The sequence below is a fragment of the Grus americana genome, chromosome 22 (assembly GCF_028858705.1).
Source record: "Grus americana isolate bGruAme1 chromosome 22, bGruAme1.mat, whole genome shotgun sequence".
NCBI classification, from domain to species: domain Eukaryota; kingdom Metazoa; phylum Chordata; class Aves; order Gruiformes; family Gruidae; genus Grus; species Grus americana.
Window position 1 is genome coordinate 1,365,470 of NC_072873.1, and position 14,468 is coordinate 1,379,937.

A 14,468-nucleotide genomic window follows, 5' to 3' on the forward strand; every position below is an offset into this window, starting at 1 on the left:
TGTTCCCAGGCTGCTGCTCTCACACCTGAGAAGGGAGAATTTCTTCTGTCTTCTCCCACCTCTTCCGTGTGTCCCTGCGCTTTGACCCGCAGTTAGTGCGTTTATATGGCGCTGCTGTCCGTCTCCTCCCGGCAGCCTCCTGGGAGGCTTTGGCTGAGCCCCGGGGAGCTGTGGGAACAGGGTGTAACTGCTGAGTTTGTGCAGACAGAACTCGTAACTGCTTTGATTCTGGATCATTACAGGACTCTCCCTCAGGCTTCCTTTCTCCATGTCCCATTTTGAGGCTCAGCCCCTGCTTGCACAGGAGCCTGGAAGGGCTGAACCAGGAACTGGAGGAGGTGTTTGTGAAGGGGCAGGGAGATGAAGAGCTTTTGCGGGTAAGTGAAGGTCAAAGATTGCCCCAAATCTTCTTGGGTGGTCTTGGAAATCCTTTCCTCTAAAGACACCGCCCATAGCTGTTTCTTGGTCTCTGTGTTTAGTTTTAGTTTGTTCTAGGCATGTAACTGTCTAAAGTGGGTCCAGTGGCTGCTGGCTTCCCTCCTTAAAACTTGCCGGTGCCAAGAGATGAGCCAGTAGTGATCTGGGGGGTAGCGGACACCTCACAGACAGCTTTAAGACGTTGTCTTAGACTGGGATCTAAAAACCACTTCGTACGGTGCAGGAGTGGGAGAGGTGATCCCAGACAGGTCGCGAACCGCAGTGTGTTACAGATGGAGATCCCTGAAGTGTATCCAGCACCCCGAGTAGCTGCTGTCTGTAGGTGCAACTGCTGTTCAACCTTTTTGCTGGTGACCCAGGTTTCTTGCTTCGCTTCCTCCCTAGATTTTGGATGTCCCAGATGGCCACAGAGCACCAGCACCTGCCCAGAGAGGCTCCGGAGATGCGTCCCTGACTCTGGAGCCCAGCAGCAGCAGCTGTAGCAGCCTCTCTCTTTCTCCTTCCCCTTCCATGCCTCTCCGCCTTTCTCCGCACACCCCGGTGAGACTGGCAGCGGAAGAGCCGTCCTCTGTGGCGGACGAGGTGCAGCCGGATCCAAAGGAGAAAGGTAAACCAGAGAGAGCAGAGGGGCTGGGAGGTCAGGGAGATGAAGGGGGTCAGTGCTACGAAAACCATGGGGTGGTGGCTCCTCCTTGTCTGCAGCTGAGATGGGAGAGGGTGTCTTGGTGCATAAACTGCTGCAGACTTTTAAAGCTCCAGTAATTCCCCTCCGGGTGGGTGGTTTCCAGTACTAGAGGGAGGATGTGAGCTGGGAACTAAGCAGATAAAATGCTGCAGCTTTGGAGTATTGTAGCCTGCAGCCCCAGGGTCTAGAAGAGCATGTCTGGTGTTAGTGTTGGATTCTTTTCAAAATTTCTCAAAAAGTATCTTTTCCCTGCTAGAAGAGGGCAGCCCTTCACCCGTCCTGGCCTTCGCTTCTTCTCCTCGACCCAACCACAGTTACATGTTTAAACGGGAACCTCCTGAGGGATGCGAGAAGGTCCGGGCCTTTGAAGAAGCTTCGTAAGTATGAGGAGCTGTTGGCAGCAGAGAACTCGCGTGCGGTTGGTGCTACGGGAGGGTGCTGGGGTGGGGGCAGCTGAGGCTTCTGTGGCTGCGGTTGCCACCCCACCCTTCTGTAAAAGTAGGGAGCAGCCTCAGGAAAAAGTCCCAGCACAAACGTGGCTGCTCAGGCTCTGGTGAGAAGAGCTGAAAGCTGAACTGCCGACCCTCCGACACGCGTGGGGGGGGGTCTGGGGGTTCCTTGCCTGTCCCAGGCAGTGGGCTTTTCCCGGCCAGCAGAGCCCCTTGAGGAGAAGAGGTGGTTCTCCTGTAAACAAGCATTCTCCCAAAATGGCTCTTCATGCCATGCTGTGTCTGAAGAGCAGCCCAGCTCACAGAGGCAGTTCAGCTTTTAGTCCGGCCTCAAAAGGTGCCCACGCCTGGGTGTTTTCCCTGGGGCTGCTCGGTGCCCTTGGGAGTGTCTGTCCCTGATTGCATCTGCTCTGTCTCCTTCAGCTCCCCCGGCCCCGATCAGACTTTTCAGCCTTCCTGCCCGGATAAGAACAAAGTGCACTTCAACCCCACCGGTTCTGCCTTCTGCCCCGTCAGCCTGGTGAAGCCTCTTTTCCCAAACGTGGGTTTCCTCTTCAGGGGCTTTCCAGCTTCTCCCAGCCCTGGCACGGGCACGTTTATATCCTGCCAGCCCCTGGCACCCACCCCGTTCCTTGGGGTGCGGAAGGACGCTGCCGTAGACGGCTTTGGCGAGGTGTCCAAGTCTCCTTCACTGAATTATGAACACTGGAAGCATGGCCAGCCAGAGGAGAGCGTCGTCTTCCACAGCTCCCTCATGGTGTGAAGCCTTTGGGAAAGCTAGCCAGCAACAGCAGCGCTGGCTCCTCGGTGTGTCTCCGCTAGCCTGTGGAGAGTCGTGCCTTGAAGGTGGGATGTGACAGCCAAGAGGCAGCCCTGGGAGCGAGAACCGCAGCAGGCTTCCTCCGAGGACGATAGAAACCGTGCAGTGCAGTGTGCCACGGGACTTCTTGCCGCCGGAGAGGCTCGTTTCGCTGGGCCTCCCCTGTTGAAAGCACTTTCCTGTGTTGAATCGTCTTTGTTTCCTGTGTGATTGTTTTGCTGGTGAAGAGCAGCCGGGCACCGCTGCGGGAAGCAGAGGGAACCTTGTGCTCCGTGGCTCCATGAACGAGGTTGAGCGGGGAGCGTTCAGGTGGGGTTTCGTAGCACCCCTCACCCCTGCAGCTGTCTGGGACTGCTGAACCCTGGGGAGGGGGGAGGAGGGGCCTGTAGGACGCTGCCCTTGGCTGTATCGGTGCAGAAGACATCGTGGATCTGCACAGCTAGCACAGAGGGGGCTGGAGAGCGGTGGATCCCTGCCCATGCCTCCCCTGGACGCCTTTACCCCTGGAAACAAGCCTGGAGCTTTAAGAAGGCCGTGCTAAACGGTGACTGATAAATGCAGGCTTCCGCAGCCCTGCGCCCTGGGAATCTGCGTGAGCAAGGGCGAAGGACCTGAGCTGCTGCCTGGTTTCCCTGCCTGTGAGCAAATCTCTTCCCCGGTGCCCCGGCCGTGCTGCGGGAAGAGGGGATGGGGTGAGAACTGGCCGGGTGCAGGTTCCCTGCTCCGGGGGGTCGTTGCTGCTGCTGCGGAAAAACTTTGTGCTGCTTCCCAGCCCTGAGCCTGGGGAGGGATAACACGGGAAGGTTGATTGTAAAGCCTCTTGACAACAAAAGTATTTGATTTTGGGTTGTGTTGCAAAGGCTGAGGGTTGTATTGAAGAAGCCTATTTTCTTGTATCTGATGTAGAAACTAGTTTCTTCCAAAGACACTATTTTTGCAGCTGTTTGAAGTTTGTATTTTATGTATGTATTGCAAAGCTTAAAGGAGGAACGTTAGCTTTGGAGTTCGTGTCTTGTGTTTAGAGGGGGTTTTGCAGATACGTTGCCAGTGAAAAGGAAACAAAATAAATATTTCAGGCATCCAAAGTGCTGCTTTGGGATTTAATGTGGTGGAGCCTTTGCGGAGCGAGCAGCCAGAGGGTGAAGCCGTGAGCAGGCTGACGGCCCTGTCCCCAGCTGGAGCCCAGCCTTGTGCCGTGCTCTCAGGCGTACAGGGAAACGCCTGCCTACGCAAACGGCCGGGGCGCAGGACGCTGGTGTGCGGCTCCGGGCAGCCGCGGGGTGGTGCCGGGGCAGAGCTCCCGGTGGCGGGAGCAGCTCCCGGGGCAGCGGACGGGGACGGGGGAGGGGCGGGCGGGCGGCGGGACCTGCGCGGCGCTGCCGGAGGACGGGGCAGCCCCGCCCGTTGCGCATGCGTACACCCTGCCCGAGTCGCTCAGGCGACGGCGGCAACGCCAACCAGGTACCGCGTTAGCTCCGCCCCCGGTCGTGCAGCCAATCCCCGCGATCCACATCGGTTTGCGTCACCGCAAGGGCCGCGCTCAGCGAAGGCCCCCGGCCCGGGGCTGCCCCGGGCGCCGCCCGCCCCGAGGGGCGCCCCCCGCCCGTGAGCGCCGCCGAGCCGCGGCGGGGGCGGCCCCGGAGAGGCGCCGGAGGGGTCTCGGCGCGTCCCTCCCGCCCGGCCGCGTCCGTTTCTCCCACGCCACCCGCCCGCCTCCGCCCCGCGGCAGTTCGGGCAGCGCGGAGGGCGGACGGCGCCGGGCCGGGCGGGCCCTGACCCGCGGGCGGGCGCAGGTCGGGCGTATGAGGCAGCCCGCTCCGCCGCCGCCGCCGCCGGCCGCGCTGCGGGATGTGGTGCTGGACGTGGCCCCGGCGCTGAGCGGCCGTGCCGCCGCCATGGGAACGAGCGCGAACGGCGCCGCGCTGCCCGAGCGCCTCCGCCTGCCCGTCTGCTTCCTGGGCGTCTTCGCCTGCTACTTCTACTACGGCATCCTGCAGGAGAGCATGTGAGCGCCGCCCGGGGGCACCGGGGAGGGGGGAGCCCCGGCGGCCGCCGCCACCCGCGCTGCAGGCCACGGCCCGGGGCAGCCTTCCTGAGGCCGGTTCCCGCCGCTGTCTCACCGTGTCCCGGGGAGGCTGCTCCGGGCCGGGCCCCGCCGCTGTCTCACCGTGTCCCGCTCTTGCAGCACGCGGGGACGGTACGGGGAAGGCGCGAAGCAGGAGAAGTTCAAGTACGCCCTGACCCTGGTGTTCATCCAGTGCGTGATCAACGCCGCCTTCGCCAAGCTCCGTAAGTCCGTCGGGTCGCGGCAGCCGCCGGCTGGGTCTGGGCGCCGGGGGCTCCAGCGCTCGGGAAACCGCTGGGAGTCGGTACTCGGGGTTTTTACCCGCCGGAGGGGTCGGGTCCTGCCGCTCTTACAGCACGGCATCGGCGCGGATCGTCCCTCGCGTCTCTGGTGACGTTCTTAAGGTGCTTCGTGATGGCGGTGGCCGTCTGCAGCTCTGCTGACCTTCTTCTTCTTTATCTTCCTCCCAGTGATCCAGTTTTTTGATGCCGTCAAAGCGGATCGCACTCGGAGCTGGCTGTACGCCGCTTGCTCCCTCTCCTATCTGGGCGCCATGGTTTCCAGCAACTCGGCTCTGCAGTTCGTCAGCTACCCGACTCAGGTGGAGCGGGGAGGGCTCTGGGGGGGGAACGGTTACCCCCCCGCGCTTGGGGTACCCCAAAAACGGGCACTGCGCAGGGGAAGCGAAGGCTGTGGAAGGACCCACTGGTGAAATGACGTGGAGGGAAACTGATTTTGAGATTTATTGTCCTGTAACTGCGTTGGTGGGGCTGTATCGTTATGTTTCAGTCAGCACCGGGTGTGCAGAGAGGGGTTAAAAGAGCTCAAGCCTGTTCCGGAAAGAGAAGAACAGTCCCTAAAAATTCTGGGAATTTGCTAACTGGGAGTTGGTGCTGGTGTTGAGATGGTTTCTGAAACCTTTGCTGTTAATTAGGAGTTGCCCTGTGACAGGGTTTTTGTCTTTATTCTTTGTAGCAGCTGGCATGATTTATTGGAGGGGGTGTGAGGGTGGTCTGGTCCCCGGTGCTCGCCATTGCGTTGCCGTGTTCCCTCTCCTTGCGGGCGAGTGACGGGATGCGGATAGTTAATGCCGCCTCTTTCTTTTATAGGTCCTAGGCAAATCCTGTAAGCCCATTCCAGGTACGCAAAAGTCATGTTTCTTGTATGTCTGTGTGGATTTCTGTGCCCTCAAGGAGGACCTCAGCTGTCAGAACAACGCCTCTCCCCTTCCGTCCGCTCTGCCACGGAAGCACAAGCTGTGTTTTATCTGTGTGTTGTTCTGTTGGGCCAAGTTAAAATCCCCTGAGGCGGGTTTGGGAGCGGTTTGTGATGTTGCTTCTTTACAGTCATGCTTTTAGGAGTGACTTTGCTGCGGAAGAAGTATCCCCCGGCCAAGTATCTCTGCGTCCTCTTGATAGTGGCAGGCGTGGCTCTGTTTCTGTACAAACCCAAAAAGGGGGCTGGGAGCGATGACCACGTCTTTGGCTATGGAGAACTCCTCCTGGTGAGTACTGCCGAGGCACAAATAACCTGGCAGGGGTGAGGAGGAACAAGCAGTTACAACACAGATAAGGCCGTGTCCTTTGTACCTCAGGCGTACCCTAAAGCTGGTGCGGAAACACTTCCGCAGGAGGGCGCGGGGGTTTGAGGGGTGCACTCTTAATCCGTGGTGTGAGATCAGGGCGTGAGTACAGGCGTGTTGCTCTCAGCGTATGTTTTGAGGCCACGTAACTGCTATCGAATAGGCGATTGATCAGGATGTAAAAAAAGGGGGCAAAGCCTCCAGATTTTCCCTGTAGAGAAGAAATAACGAAGGAAGGTTTCCCTTGCTTTCTCTTATCTCTGTCTCTCCTTTTCTTAGCTGCTGTCGCTGACCTTGGATGGGCTGACCGGTGTGTCTCAGGACCACATGAGAGCTCACTACCAAACGGGCTCCAATCACATGATGCTGAACGTTAATCTGTGGTCCACCCTGTTCCTGGGGGCTGGTAAGGAGCACCCTGCAAAACCCACAGCCACCGTGCCCGGAGACTGCCCTGTGGGACGAGCCGTTGTGTCACGCTCCAAAAATGGGCCTAGAGCACTTTTTGCAAATAATTTGCTGTTTTGTTTGGGTTGGGGTTTTTGTTGCCGGGGTTCGGTGTAGCTCTTCTCGGGCCCACTAGAGGACAGCGCTTCCCGCAGAGCGTGGCTGCCCAAGGCTTGTTCGCTTCTGAGCAGTCCCCTTGCAGGCTGGCGCCCTGCAGTCAATCATTGCTTCTTTCATTAATTAACTAGGAAGGTGATCGCTTTTTCTCCTGTTCTCTTTCTTTTCCACTGTGTGGAATTTAGTCTTTGCTGTTAGTAGCTCCTGTTGGGTTATCAGCGTAAACCAAAATTCCACTATGCTGGCAGTGGCTGCTCGAGCTGCTTCTGGGCTCGTAACTCATGCTTTTCATCTCGATCGTTCTTCCAGGGATACTGTTCACCGGAGAGCTCTGGGAGTTCTTGAGTTTTACGGAACGCTACCCCAGCATCATTTACAATATCCTCCTGTTTGGCCTGACAAGCGCGCTGGGTCAGGTAAATACACTTCCCTTGTTCTGCAGTCTTCTCTGGGATGTTTGCCCAGTGGGGAGACGGCAAAGTAAGGCTGCCTCGCTCCCCGTTGCTTTGGCTGTTGCTTGTTCTGTACAGGCTACCTTCAGAATAAAACTGGTTTAAGTTTGTATGCAAATAGTCAGGATTTGAAATAAGATTCTTCCAGCTCTATCTTGATGGCTTTTCATCTGAAAATATGATCTGTGTTGTACTTTTTCCCGTCAGAGTGACAAAAGGCATCTATTTTTATTTTTTTTCCAGAGTTTTATTTTCATGACGGTGGTATACTTCGGACCTCTGACTTGTTCCATCATCACCACAACGCGCAAATTCTTCACTATTTTAGCGTCCGTCATCCTATTTGCCAATCCCATCAGTACGATGCAGTGGGTGGGGACAGTCCTGGTGTTCCTGGGTAAGTCTGGGGAGCAAACGCCTGAGGTCTCCCCCTGGTAACTTCAGTAGAGATGATGTGCAGCGAGGGCAGAGCTGGTCAAAAAAACCCGTAACTGTATTAGAATGCTCTCAAGGGAGGAGTGTGTTAGTAGCCCCACAGTGCAGGAAAAGAGGAGTGGGACTTCTAGCAGATCCGTTAGGTCTTCCCCCCCCCCCCGGGAAGTCGCCACCTCTGAGTGATCATGAGTAAATCGGTGCTGTTAAGCTGGCTTTTCACAAAGTTCCTTGTGTTGTTGAAGAATGTGAAGCAATTTTCTATGCACACGGATTATTTTATCTCTTTGCAGGCCTTGGACTCGATGCCAAATTTGGGAAGGGAGTAAAGAAGACATCACATTGAGGAAATGGTTGATCTCTGCAGTTGGAATGAACTTTTAATTTATTGTCTTGTACCTCAAAATCTGTTATGAAACTGGACTCAGGATAGGTAATCAGAAGGGGAGTGTTTGGATTTTTTTTGTTTGGTTTAGTTTTTTAATTCTAAATTGTCTTAAAAGTGTAATACTTTAGTTTTAACTGTAATTAAGCTTTTTTTTTTTTTTGTCTGTAATCAAAGCTGCATTACTAGATCCTAGCAGCAGGATGAAGTTCTTGCCTTAACAGGAAAAAAAAAAAAAAAAAAACCTCCATATCTTTATTAAAGAAAAAGTGACAGTGGCCACTTTTCCAGAACTTTAATTTCAGTATCGTTGGCTGATCTTGGGGAGAAACAGCACAGCTCTCTCCAAGGAGAGGGCTAGACTTAGAATTACATTAGTTCTTTGATGTGGCCTGGAAAGATCCTGGATTAAAGGCCTGTGCTGAAGACAACCCCCTCTTCTGATTGATTGTGACTTCCATAACTGGGTTGGTGGAGCAGCCAGTTGGACGTTCTTCTATTAAGGTAATATGTGCAAACACTGAGATGCACATTATATCCTTCATCTGAGCCCTTCTAAACCAGAAGCAACTCTTGGCATATGTAAAAGTTTACAGGAAACCTGCTTAACCAGTGGGGCCCAAATTAATTCTTTTCATCCCCCCTGCTGATGAAGGAACAGGACCCTCTGCTGCTAAAACCATGCCAAGGTTGTGTGACAACAGCTTCTAAATGTTGAAAGGGCCTCTGTTAATTAACCACCATCACGGTGAGCTTTCGCACGCCCGCTCCTGAGCACAGGCTAGCTCCCCAGTGTTGTACGGGGAGGAGTTATTATCATAATGATGCCTTCAGAGTTGGAGAGCAAAATTCTCCAAAGAGCAAACTTTACACATGAAAGCATGTTTCTACCAGCTGTCGCTTGGTCTCCATCTGTTCCGTGGCTTTGGCCTTTTGCCCCTCCAGATGGGATCTTGATCTCTTTCCTGAGCTGCTGTTGTAAGTCTCCCTTTCTATCCTCTGCCTCCCCCCCACCTCCAGTGTTTCTTACAACTTTTTTGGCCTCAAATTTGGTTTTCATTTAATCTGCCTTACTATCCTGTAGCTCTACTCAAACAACACGTTTTTGCAAAATTAAACCCGAGGCTATTAAAGGGTTTTCTCTGTCACCTTCACCTCTTTGCTAACTTACATTGTCTTAAAGGTCAAGTGATAAGTAGCAAGCAAACATGTTCTCAGTAGTAGAGAATCCTGAAGTAAAAGCTTCTGTGACTTAACTCCATGGATACTGCCTGGTGAACACCATGTGCTGGCATCTGCTACTGTACGGAGATTCTGGCTGCCCTGAAGACAGTTATACTTCCCAGTATCTCTAAGGTAATGAATACTATTTCTGTTTTACAAAAGGGAGCAGAAAAATTGCATGACTTGTTCATGAACACTGTGGCAGAGATAAGAATTAGTTACCTTTCGTGTGTCTTAATCATAAAACTATTTTTTCTCTGTGTTTATAGGACTTACGCTCCTCTGTCTCTTAGCACTATCTTAAATGTAACCAATTCTCAAACTCAGCAGCCAAAACCAGCAGAAAGATTCTAGGCGAGCTCTCAATTCTTTTAGTTTTGCAGGCTTGTTTTCCCTTCTACTAAATTAGTAATCTAATGTAAGGATAGACCCAGCTCCCATCACTGTGCAAATACAAAGACCTGATAAATGCATTATAAATCACTTCCTCAACCATCCACTTCCTCGTGATAATCTTGGAATTTCTGTTCAAACATGTCACCTGCTAAGAATATTTGAGTCATTGCTGTTACAAACCATTACTCTATTCTAGAACGTGTGCTACAAATCAAAGGGAGATCACTCTTACTTTGATTCCACGGAAGCAGAATTGCTTATTAGCGATAATTCTATACTGACTAAAGCTCTTGAGAAAGTACATGGTCAGAAATTGAGGGACTGAGACAGCAGCAGCCTTTCTCCACTGTGCTGTCAGTCTGTTATCGGTGATCTTTTTATTTACAGCATCTCGAGTGAAATTGCCTCTTCTGTGTGCACGCTAGGAAGACTGTCCTTCCTGAACTCTTCCCCCCTTTTGCCTCAAGTCTGGGTGTAGCTCTAGGAGAGACAGTGTCTTAAAAAAAAAAAAAACCCAAAACACCAAAACCCAGAGATTTTTTAATTTTTTCCTTAACCATTGAAAAGAAGCCAACATAATTTCAAGGGAACTCTTGCTCAAAGCCACAGGCCTGTCCCCTTCCCCGCACTGCAGCAGCCTAGACAACCATCAGAAAGAATGAAGCTGGGAGCTTCCCGGCATCTATTTTCTAAGCCAAGAGCTGTCTTTAGCAATATCTTCAACTTGTCTGTATTCGGAGCACAGATTTAAAGATCAGTCTGCCAAGAAGAAAGAAAATAAAGGAGATTTTCTCTCTCCTGTTTGCTGCAGGCTCCCTTGACCCACTTTAGCTCTAAAGCCTACTCTTGGTATTGCTCCAGCTTGGTTCTTGCTGCACCTCCAACTCTTAGTCAATAAGAATTTCTTAAAACAAAGGCAGCTCTTGTACCTACCTTGAGTCTGAATCCTTTGGATTTCCTTGGACAGCTTGCTGTCTTCTCTCCAGACCTCACGTACTGTGAGATCCCAGAGGAGGCTGCAGAAGCAATTCAAGAAGCTATTTTCAAATCAGCACTGGCTTTTCTTCTTGGACGGTTTTAACAACGCTGCCACAGAACAGGTCCCCAGCCCGGAGCTGCCAGGAGGATTGCTGTAATGCCTCTCCCTGGTGACAGACCGCTTACCACATTTTGAGAAGCCTGCCCAGTGGCTTTTGGTGTATGTTCCTGCTTGAGTTGAGCTGTCTCTACATAGAGACAGGTAAACTCCAAAGGAAATGGGTCAGGATCCAATAGTTTTCATCCTCTGTGTTACTTTTTCCTATTAGAATTGGTAGCTCCTCTTGGCGGCACCTTTTGCAGAGGGATAATTATGTTTAATAGCTTTTTGGGTTTTTTCTTTCTTTTTATAAACAGTGCAAGTGTTTTCAGAGACAACGCTTGAATTTCTGGTGAAGCGTCAGGAAAGGCTTTCTGTCTTCAAGAGATTAGTAACGTACAAAGCGTTGACAGAACTTACTCTAGTTTACCTAGATACTGCACAACATCTAGGGTATGGCTGCGCAGAGGAATCTTTAACTACTGCTGGCAAGTTATGGTTTGCTTATTCAGAGAAGGAAGTGTTCTGTGGTAGCACGTGCATCTGTAAGCAGCATAGAGGTTTCAAGGAATTAAAGCACAGCGCCCAGGTTCTCTACCAGCAGCCTGGGCTTTGCCGGTTCTGCTGTGACTCACTTTGTCTCTCTGCTTTTCTTAGACATTCCCCAGTTTATTAGAAGGGTGCAAACCTAGTTAAATAAAGACAACTACCTTCTTCTTTTTAGTCCTGTGTGCTTGATCTGTCTTTATTTCCCTGGCTGTAAGCAAGCAGTAGTGTTGTGATAATGACATCTTTTCCAAAATGAAAATTTTGGAAATCAGTTGAGTAGGAGCTTTAATTTATTAAGTGCCTTAGACAAAGCACTGCAAGTGCAAAACATGAAGGTCGGACTGAGAAGATATGAAGAGATTCTGTCTTCCTCTCTTCTACCTTCTCTTGGCTCCAGAGGCCCAACCCTGAGTCCATTTATGACTCAGCCAGTTACCAGCAGGGGGAACTCTTATTTCAGTCATTTTCAAGAGATGCAAGGAGAAAAACAACGAAAAAACAGTTCCTCTTTAATTAGCGATACAACTGTACCTCTAGAGTCTTTGTGCTTACAGTAAAAACATAATGTGGAAATCAAGGTCTTCCTTCATTTTTATTCTGATTAATTCTTTTTGACCACCAGTAGAGACCACATTGAAGCTAAGGCATTAGAAGCTTTAAGACAATCACCACCTCTTCTGCAGAACGGCCTTCATTACAAATAGCACAAGTATAAATAAGTCTGTGCACACCTGCATGTCCCCTCGTCCTCATGTAATGCCAACAGCTGGCTTCCTGCGCAGCAGCCACCACTGGCATCACGGTCAATGTTTTTTGAAAACATTTCTGCCAGAATTCTCCTAGGAACCTTGTCAGTTCTTGGTGGTTCCAGGCAGATGAGAAGAGTCACGCACGTACTGAGAAAAAACAGATTACATTGCTGCAGTGTTTGTGTCTGTTGGCCCTCCAGGAGGAACTTGTTGATGTATCAGCTAAGAAAGGTGAAGTTTTATTTCATAGCTGAGACATGGCATCCGCAGGGGGGAAAACTTGGCAGCTGCTTTCTTTTTCCTTTCATGTTCCTTGTTTTTACAAGCTCCTTCTGCAACTCCATCACAGATGTTTAAAATACCCAAATGTTTAGAGACCACATAGAATAAAGTAGATGATATTGTATGCGCGTGTGTTTTCTAGAGGTAGATATAATTGTGTAACACTGATAATTTTCTGGTCACAGAACAGTAAAGACTCGTGCTCACATGACAACAGTTTAAGGGATAAGGAAGTTATCGTTACTGCTTTGAAATCAATGAATTACCAATCCTGAAGATACCACTTAAAAAAAAAAAAAAAAAAAAAACAACAACCCCAACCCTAATGGTCATTCTTCAAGAACAACTAGGATTGGTGCTGTGCCACTCAGTTGAGTCAGTGAAAACGTGTGCAGGATTCCACACACTCTTGCATAGAAAATGGGAATTCCTGTCAGGTTTCACAGACTGAAAAGCACGTGAGAATCAAAATAGCACCCATCAGGGAAAATACATGCTAGCTTTAGAGTCCCACTTTAGCATGTACTAAGTTTATGCTGACTAGTAGTAGGAAGAAGTATGTAAGCCCAGTAGGGATGTGATAGGAGTTTGAAATATATACTCTTATAATAAACAGTTTCATACTTAAATTTACAGTTCATAACTAATAGAATTTCAGCAACAGTGAGCCAGGGATGCATCTAAAGAACAGGGAAGACAGTAATTGCCTCAGACTGAAACTGAGACAGCTGGATGTCACACTGGAATGAGGTATTTAAGGTTTTAAATATCTTAAGGAAAAAAATTAAGATGAAAAGGGCATTTAAGGCTTCAGAATTAAATTAGCAAAAATATGGCTTTTTTTTTTCTTTGCTATGCTTTTCTGCAGTGCTTGCAATGTCATTTTCATTCTTTTTGTATGTTTATGCACATACAGGATCCTGAACACTTTTAATATCTTCTTCAGCAGCACAGTTCAGTTACTTTGGTAAGCTCAAAACTTATTTCCAAAGTTTTTATGAGCAATTAAAGGGGGGGTGGGGGGAAGGCATTCAGAAGACAGCATGGTTTTCATACACAGTACTTTTTGAAATACTGACTCACTCAGTAGAGGTGTTTTGCTGGAATGCAAAAAAAGACTGCCAGAGTTGGGGATGGTGGTGTGTTTTTTCCTGGAAGCAGGTTCAGGTCCTTGAGCAGCACAAAACTGCAGCATTAGGCATTCCCAAGAGCAGTACTATTAGCACAGACCAGATGCTGAAGAATCCATAAAAGTTAAAATGCAGCCAGGTCAGTCATGGGAACCTTCCATCACTTGGAATGAGGACTAAGTCTTTTGGTTGACTGAAACTTTAAAATGGGAATGAAGTGAACTATTTTAATAGGCATAATTTTGGGACAGCAAGGAAAGATTTCCCTAATGGTCCTTGTACATAGTGATTTGCTTTTCTGCAGGTGGGACTAGCACCCCACACTTTTCAATTAGATGTTGTTGTAATTTTGCCTTAATAATAGCGACTGTTTAAAGATAACACTAAGGAATCTTGCAGTGGCCCTGGACCATGAACAGAGGGCACATCAGGCCCATCTGTAATGGCCTCTTACCACTAACAGCAGCAAACTGTCCTCCAAAGGACTATTTCCCACCTAAAATCTCAACCTGCTTAAGTACACTCCAACAGTAGGGATCACTGTCTCCACTTTCTGTGGTAGTGGAAAAAGTAGACAGTTGAGTTTGTGTCCTGGCAGCATGACTGCCTGACATTCATTAGCTAAACTTCTAAAAATCACTTCTCAGAACAATGCAAACTGTTTTCCAGGCAAGGGCTGCCTCTCTTATTCCTTATGAGCTTTGAGGAGCGGAGTCTGCTTTCCAGACAAATTTGCAGCCTGCTCTGATTTAGTTTATTCTCAGAATTGTAGTGTCACTTTCTCCCAAGGTCTTGGTTATCATTTGTTAATTAGTTTTACAGTGAATACGGCAAGAAAAACAAAATCCTGGTCTCAGGATTAAGAAACACCACCAATTTGGATTAGCAGATTCTGCCCCTGCCTTAGGACCTGTGTGACAATCCCCTCACGTGAAGTGTTTAACTGATTATGAAGTCTGTTATTTCTGTGTGAACAGCTGGGCTGGCTCTGCAAAAAGGGAGTGTTCACAGCCACACACCTGGAGAGATGTAAAACTCTGATCTGAACACAGAAAGTACAACTGAATAATACCAACTTCTCTGAATAGTAAGGCCTGAGGTGTATGAAGTTGGGCGCTTAGATTAGTGCATAGTTCTGACTTAGGCTTTACTTTCTCTGGTTGGATAAATTCTAAGATTTTCTTCTCT

At 49.9% G+C, this 14,468-nt stretch overlaps 2 protein-coding genes across 9 annotated transcripts in view; both read left to right on the forward strand.

Annotated features, from left to right (window-relative positions):
- Positions 1–3,477, forward strand: part of FAM117A (family with sequence similarity 117 member A) — a 31,965-nt gene extending 28,488 nt beyond the window's left edge. For all 8 annotated transcript variants that reach the window (XM_054801152.1, XM_054801150.1, XM_054801153.1 and 5 more), the window contains 4 exons: positions 243–377; positions 823–1,045; positions 1,380–1,500; positions 1,996–3,477. In XM_054801152.1, coding sequence (XP_054657127.1) covers positions 243–377; positions 823–1,045; positions 1,380–1,500; positions 1,996–2,335 — 819 coding nt within the window. In that variant the 3' untranslated portion in view covers positions 2,336–3,477. The remainder of the gene's footprint in view (positions 1–242; positions 378–822; positions 1,046–1,379; positions 1,501–1,995) is intronic.
- Positions 3,478–4,009: 532 nt separating this feature from the next.
- On the forward strand, positions 4,010–8,307 carry SLC35B1 (solute carrier family 35 member B1). The gene is made up of 9 exons (XM_054801496.1): positions 4,010–4,397; positions 4,578–4,681; positions 4,928–5,058; positions 5,567–5,597; positions 5,804–5,961; positions 6,319–6,445; positions 6,913–7,019; positions 7,299–7,452; positions 7,781–8,307. The coding sequence occupies exons 1-9, from the start codon at positions 4,195–4,197 to the stop codon at positions 7,831–7,833; spliced, it is 1,068 nt and encodes a 355-aa protein (XP_054657471.1). The 5' UTR covers positions 4,010–4,194; the 3' UTR covers positions 7,834–8,307.
- The last annotated feature ends 6,161 nt before the right edge of the window (positions 8,308–14,468 follow it).